The sequence below is a fragment of the Sorex araneus genome, chromosome 3, assembly GCF_027595985.1.
Source record: "Sorex araneus isolate mSorAra2 chromosome 3, mSorAra2.pri, whole genome shotgun sequence".
Classification (NCBI taxonomy): Eukaryota; Metazoa; Chordata; class Mammalia; order Eulipotyphla; family Soricidae; genus Sorex; species Sorex araneus.
The window spans coordinates 9185879-9193421 of record NC_073304.1 but is presented as its reverse complement, the minus strand read 5'-3'; the positions used below and the strand labels follow the sequence as shown (position 1 = coordinate 9193421).

Sequence of the window (7543 nt, the reverse complement as noted above, 5' to 3'; positions counted from 1 at the left end):
GTTGGCCGCGTGCAAGGCAAACGCCCTCCCTGCTGTGCTATCACTCCAGCCCCATCATTTTTAATTTTGGGGAGGTTGGGGGTGGGAACCCCCACCTGGCAGAGCTTGGGAATCACTCCTAGTTGTGCTTGGGGGACTGTCTGCGGGACCGGGGATCGAACCCGGGTTGGCAGTGTTAAGAACAAGTGTACCCTGGTCCCCATTCTTTATCTTTGTTTTCAGGGGCTTCCCTTCCAGCCATGCCTCCAAAGCGAAGTGCTCAGATTTGAGTCTCAAAACTCACCAAGGGCAAGAGATAGCTCAAAGGGTCGGAGCGAGGGCTTGGCCTGTAAGAACGCCCCCCCTGCAATCCCCAGCGTCACACGGTCCCCACGCGACACCAGGATCAACATCCACCCCCGCCCCAAGCCAGGAGCAGCCCCTGGGCACCCCCAGTGCCGGCCCCACATCCAAACCAAGCCAGAACAACCCGACGGAACGCGCCAAGCACGCCCTTCGCCTATCACAGTCTGACCTTGTGGCGGAAGCATCCCGCCCTTCCTCCCTCTCCCTCTTCCCCTCGTTATTCCATCGAGAGATCCTGGAGACGTGACATTATAATGAGTTTCAAAGGCCTCACGGGCTATTGTGGCACTCGCACCCTGGTGGGGTAACTGCCACCGTAAGACTCGGAAACGTCCGAGTTGCCCAGTTGCTGCTGTCGGCAGTGCCAGGGACCCAACCGGGGGCCTCCCACACGCCTCCCAAGGCCTCCTCTGAGCTACGGCCCAGCTGCTTTTTGGCTGAGAGTGGGCCTCCTCAGAAGGATGGCGGGTCCATCGGGCCACTCGGCCACCTCGAAAGGACGGAGGGTCTGTGAGGGCACCCAGTGGCCTAGGAAAGATGAGGGTCCTCAGTCATACCTGGCTACTCTCACCCTGGCTCTTAGAAACTCTAAGTTCATTCCCAAGGTCCGTGGGTTAGGGTCACCAGAGCTGCCACTCTGAGGGGTTCGGGGGAGGGGCTGCGGGGCCAGAGACCAAACTGAGACTTAAATATGCAACCCCCCACCTGTTTTTTTTTTTTGCTTTTTGGGTCACACCCAGCAACATTCAGGAGTTACCTCTGGATCTACACTCAGAAATTGCTCCTGGCAGTGCTCGGAGAACCATAAGGGATGCCGGGGATTGCTCTTGGGTGGACCGTGTGCAAGGCATATGCCCCACCCGCTGTACTATCGCTCTGGCCCAACATGCGACCCCTTGAGTGAGCTTCCTGGCCCCTGAGATTTGGAAGTGGATGTGTATGAGATGTTGGCTGTTGCTTTGCTTTCCAGTTAAATGTTGCGAGCCCAGTGGAGTCTGACTACCACCTCTAATTGTAGCAAGTGCATTTCTGCCTTATTGGGGCCTCCCCGTTGGTGCTGGGGGACCCCAGGGACCACCCGTGGCGATGCTTTGTCATCTATGGTGCTGGGGATCAAAGCCTGCGCATTCCTAGAGAAGGGCTGAGAAAGGGCCTGGGGTGTAGCTCAGAGGTGGGACTGTAAAGTAAGTAATATCGAAGTGAGACGTGTTGAGGGGCTCTCCTTCCGGGAAACGGATATCAGGGTCCAGTTAAAGCTACCCTCCCCTTCAACCCCACCTCTTTATTATTATTTTTTGGTCTTTATCTTTTTATTGAAAAGCTCATCTTTCATCTTCTATTCCCTGAAGTTTTTTTTGTTTTGTTTTGTTTGAGGCCACAACCAGCAGTGCTCAGGGCTGACTCCTGGCTCCGTGCTCAGGGCTGACTCCTGGTTCCGTGCTCAGGGCTGACTCCTGGCGGGGCTCAGGGTGCTGGGGATTAAGCCTGGGTCCCCTGTGTGCAAAGTGCTATTGTTCTGCCCCCTCGTTATTCAAGCTTTTTAAAATCTCAGTTTGGGGCACAACCCCCTGTGACAATCCAGATTGGGGTGGGCCCTTCCTTTCTCTCCCTGAGGCCCCCTCGTCTCTCTCTGGGAAGCTTGTGCCCTCTTATGGATATGTGCATTTTTCCCTCTCCCCTCTTAATCCAATGTCTTTATTGTGCATGAGAAAGAAAGAAAGAATGAATGAATGAATGAATGAATGAATGAATGAATGAGTAGACCTCCCGGCCCGGACCTGGGCGGCTCACGGGGCTCATGGGCTGTATGCCTCGTGCCCAGAATCCCAGGCCCCTCGGAGTCCCCCAAGCACCACCTGGTCAGACTCTGGGGCCCAGAGCCTAGAGGAACCCCAGGGTGCAGTGCTGGGTGTGGGCCCCCAAAACAAACACAACCTACACCCAGCAAAATTCCACCTTGAGGGTCCGGAGCACGAGTGCAGCAGGGAAGGCACTTGCCGGGCACCAAGGGCCGGACTGGGTTCGATCCCTGGCGTTCCCTATGGTCCTCTGAGCACTGTCAGGAGTGATCCCTGAGTGCAGAGCCAGGAGCAACCCCTGAACATCGCCGGGTGTGACCCCCCCCCCCCACCACCAAATTCCACCGGGTCTGAGAGAGGCGCTCAGCGGGGGGGGGGGGGGGGATCGGAGATTGAGTACTGCAGGGAGAAGCTCGAGGGGGAGGCGTGAGGGCTGGGCCAGGGCGGGTCCGGGCGGGTCAGGTGGGTCAGGGCAGGTCGGGGAGGGTCTCCTTCTGGGACACATAAGAGGAGGGGCGCTGGGGAGAGGCTGCAGCGCAGGGCTCTGTCTTCCTTCCAGATTCTTCTGCCCAAGGACTCACTGCCCGGGACCATGCACCACTCGCCACATCATCACTCCGGGATGGGCGCCATGGGCCACCCCAGCACCCCGGCCCCTCCGCACCATCCGCCGGCCACCTCGGCACCCCACGCCCATGCCCACAACGGCATCGATCACTCGGCGCCCCACGCCCACGACCACGACCACGGCCACGGCGGCGCACACTCGATGCCCATGACCTTCTACTTCGGCTACGAGAACGTGGAGCTGCTGTTTTCGGGGCTGCTGATCAACTCGGCTGCGGCCATGGCCGTGGCTTTCGTGGTCGTGTTTCTGCTGGCCCTGACCCACGAGGCACTCAAGAAAGCTCGCGAGGGGCTCCGCGCCCAGTGCTCGGCTTTCTCCAGACCAGACGGAACCTGCCCCAAGGAGACGCCCCGGCAGCAGCTGCTGAGCGCCGCTCACCTCCTGCAGACGGCCCTGCACGTGCTCCAGGTGGTCCTGAGCTACCTGCTGATGCTGACCGCCATGACCTACAACGCCTACCTCGGCCTGGCGGTGGTGGCAGGGGCCGGCGCCGGCTACTGGCTCTTCGGCTGGAAGAAGGCGGAGGATTCCCGGAGCCTTGAGATGAACATGGAGAGGCTCCAACAGGAGGGCCGGGGAAGCTGCTTCACCCTGGACGAGAGGGTCCCTTCCACGACGCCCGTGTTCCTCTCCCACAAGGCCCTCCAGTAGCCGGTGAGCCGAGTCTCCGTGCTCCAGCGTCCTCCTCCCCTGACTCTTTTCACGAGACGCGGTTTCCGTGTTTCCTCTCATTTCAGGACTCCGCCTCTGTCTGGGGTTGTTGTGGTTTTGCTTGCTCTGTGTGGGTATGTTGGGGTTTTCCTGGGTGGGTGGGAAGGATGAGCTTCGGCCTAAGCTGCTGCTGGCTGGAGAGACTCACCCAGAGAACCCGAACCCCAAATCTCTATTAAAAATCCTGCGTCTTCACTGCCCTCTGTGTGTGAATTTCACGGTGTTATCTTTGTGCTGGACCAACTCTAGTGTGGAGGATGAGGGGAGGGGGGACGAGCAAAAAGAGGGGGCGCACACAGATGTGTATTCTGGGGGAGGCTGAATTTTAACTGGGCTCCCGTTCCACCTCGCCCGTTAGAATGTACCTGCCCACTAAAGATCATGGCCGGAGCAGAAAGTACATAGCCACATAGCCACAATTTTACTTTTGTTTGTTGGGGGCCAAGTCTAGTAGTCGATGCTCCTGGGCCAGTGCTCAGTGGTCACTCTGAGTAGTAATCAGGGAATATCAAGTATTGGCTTTGAACCAGGGTTGGCTCTATGCAAGGCAAAGGTCTTAAACCCGGTGCCACCTCTCCTTTCCCCAAACCTGTTTTAAACAAGGTCATTGAATTTTACTTGGTACACTGGGAGGTCACGGCAGAATTCAAGAGTTTTTGATCTGGGGACCAGAGAGATAGTACAGTGGATTGGGCATTGCCTTACGCACAGCCGACCAGGGTTTGATCCCCAGTCTCCCCCGGGCACCATTAGAAGTAATCCCTGAGCACAGAGCCAGGAATAAGCCCTAAACATTGCTGGGTGTGGCCCCAAAACCAAGATTAAAGAATTTGATCTATTTACTTTTTCCTTTGATCATGTGTTGGGGGTGGATCGATAGCACAGTGGATAGGGTGTTTGCCTTGCATGCCGCTGACCCGGGTTTGATTATTCCTCCATCCCGCTCGGCGAGCCCGACAAGCTACTGAGAGTACATAGCAGAACCTGGCAAGCTACGCGTGGCGTATTTGATATGCCAAAAACAGTAACAAGTCTCACAATGGAGACGTTACTGTTGCCTGCTCGAGCAAATCCATGAACAATGGGACAACAGTGCGACAGTGCTATAGTGTCGGGAGGGTTGGGGGATGGTTATTTGTTGAACAAGAAGCTCCTTATAGGGGTCAGAATACTGCTTCGTGGGAAAGTACATGCATGCATATACAAGACCTGGGTTCAGTTGTTTTACATACAGCCGTGTCCACTAAAGTCACGCTGCACGCAACGTAGCAGAACAGAGCCATTTGCCTCCTGCCACAAGGTCAGGTGGGTCGCCTCACACTGAGACAGCGAAAGACCAGGAAGGAGCAGGGACAAGGACACCAGCAGTGGAAACGAGGCGGGACAGGGCTGCTGTGAAACAGGAAGCAACGGGGCCGGGGAGAGTCCAACGGGTAAGGTGCTTGTCTTGCACTTAAAAGGCCCGGGTTCGGGGCCGGAGCGATAGCACAGCGGGTAGGGCGTTTGCCTTGCACGCGGCCGACCCGGGTTCGATTCCCAGCATCCCATATGGTCCCCTGAGCACAGCCAGGGGTGGTTCCTGAGTGCAGAGCCAGGAGTAACCCCTGTGCATCACCAGGTGTGACCCAAAAAGCAAAAAAAAAAAAAAAAAAAGGCCCGGGTTCGAGCATTAGGAGCCGGAGCAGATAGTCCGGTGAGTAAGGTGTTTGCCTTGTACACAGCCATCCCAGGTTAGATCCCTGGCACCATATGTGGTCCCAAGACTGCCAGGAGTGGTCCCTGAGCACAGAGCCAAGAGTAAGCCCTAAGCACACCCAGGTGTGGCCCAAACACCAAGACAAGGAAAGACATAAACACATTTTAATATAGAATTTGTTTGTTTGTTTGTTTGTTTGTTTGGGGTCACATCCAGAGATGCTCAGAGGTTAGTCCTGGCTCTGCACTCGGGGATCACTCCTGGCGGTGCTCAGGAGGCCATCTGGGACGCCGGGGCTCGAACCCAGGTTGGCCGAGTATAAGGCAAACGCCCTCCCTGCTGTACTATCTCTCTGGGCCTGTGCAATTTTATACCTTTATAAAAAACAAATTGATATACATGTACCTGGAGTGGCTTAGCTGTGTTTACACAGTAAAATCACTCCACCCACACCCACGCACCTACACAATGATAAAATTGGACAAATGGTTTCGGGTGCCGGACAGCGCTGTGAGACAGGCTACAGAGCCAGAATCTCTGAGGCCGGCGTTCCTGCCAAGGCCCTGGGCCCTGGGGGAGAAGGAAAGAGCCGAGGGGGCTAGGGATGGCCAAGGGAACGATTCATCCCAGCACATGCCGGCCCTTAGCGGGAGCCCAGCCCTCAGGACTCCTGAGCACCGCTGTGTGTGGCCCCCAATTTCAAGAAATAGTAGATCAATAAAAGCTGGGAGAAGCCGAGAAGCCTCCTCTGCCCCCATGTGGCCATGCTGGAGTTGACTCTTTCTGTGTTCCCTGTGTCACCCAAACACTTGTCCCCACCCCAAGGACCCCACACAATTCAATCTGCTTGTCTTTCCCAATCTCTGAATGTTGGTCTCCCCTTCAATTTTTTTTTTGTTTTTGTTTTTTGCTTTTTGGGTCACACCCGGCGATGCGCAGGGGTTACTCCTGGCTCATGCACTCAGGAATCACCCCTGGCTGTGCTCAGGGGACCCTATGGGATGCTGGGAATCGAACCCGGGTTGGCCACCTCTAAGGCAAATGCCCTCCCCGCTGTGCTATCACACCATCCCCTCCACTTCAATTTTTTTTTCTTTCCTTCTTTTGGTCATTCCAGGCTATGCTCAGGGGTTACTCCTGGTTCTTCACTCAGAAATTACTCCTGGCGGGTGCTCTGGGAACCATATGAAATACTGGGGATCGAACCCAGGCCGGCTGCGTGCAAGGCAAACGCCCTGCCCGCTGTGCTCTCACTCTATCCCCTTCTATTGTCTTAATGGGGTGAAATCACGTGGCACGGAAGGAAACATTTATTGTTTAGTGTTTGTTGTTTATTGTTCAGTGTCACTCAGAACATTCACGGTACGTACTTCCTCTGCCTGGGCAAGTGCCAGAACATTCTCCTCTCCCACCAGGAACCTTGTACCCATTGAACAGTCACACTCTGTTCCGCCCCCTCCCCCAGCCCCCACCCTGGTGTTTCCACTATGCTTAGTCTCTCTGGACTTCCCTACGCAGATCCTGCGTTTAAATAAGATTATGGGGGCCAGAGAGATACCACAGCGAACAGGTCAATTGCCCTGTACACGACTGACCGGGGTTAGGGGCCAGAGAGATAGGACAGAGGGTTGGGCCTTGCACACGGCCGACCCAGGTTCGATCCCCGGCATCCCATATGGTCCCCCGAGCACCGCCAGGAGTAATTCCGGAGTGCAGAGCTAGGAGCAACCCCTGAGCATTGCCAGGTGTGACCCAAAAAAGAAAAAAAAACTGACCCAGGTTCAATCCCCAGTGCCCCAATGGTTCCTCGATCCACCAGGCTAAGTCCAGAGCCAGGAGTGAGGGCCGGAGTGATAGGGTAGGGCATTTGCCTTGCATGTGGCTGACCCAAATTCAATCTCCGGCATCCCATATGGTCCCCCAAGCACTGCCAGGAGTAATTTCTGAGTTTAGAGCCTGGAACAACCCCTGAGCATTGCTGGGTGTGACCTAAAAAGCAAAAAGGAAAAAAAAAGAAAAAAAAAAAGCAGATACAGGAGTAAACCCTGAGCATAGCCAAGTATGACCCCCAAGCCATAAATAAATAAATGAGTGATATCATGGGACCCAGAGGACTAGGGCTGCATGAGCCTCAACAAAGGAGTGTGGCCACGGCAGTTTCATAAGCCAAACATGTGCGAGTGCCCCACCGTGAGCCTCACGGAAACGCCCAGCAAGACCCCACACCCTGAGTCTCAACGAGGGGAGCGAAAACAAGAGTGAGGGGCTGGAGCGATAGCACAGCGGGTAGGGCGTTTGCCTTGCACGCGGCCGACCCGGGTTCGATTCCCAGCATCCCATATGGTCCCCTGCCAGGAGCACTGC

At 55.8% G+C, this 7543-nt stretch overlaps 1 protein-coding gene across 1 annotated transcript; it reads left to right on the top strand.

The window, feature by feature from the left end:
- Positions 1 to 2775: 2775 nt before the first annotated feature.
- Positions 2776 to 3423, top strand: LOC101549469 (high affinity copper uptake protein 1-like). Its single transcript, XM_055130307.1, has one exon. It carries the CDS (start codon positions 2776 to 2778, stop codon positions 3421 to 3423), a length of 648 nt encoding a protein of 215 aa, XP_054986282.1.
- The last annotated feature ends 4120 nt before the right edge of the window (positions 3424 to 7543 follow it).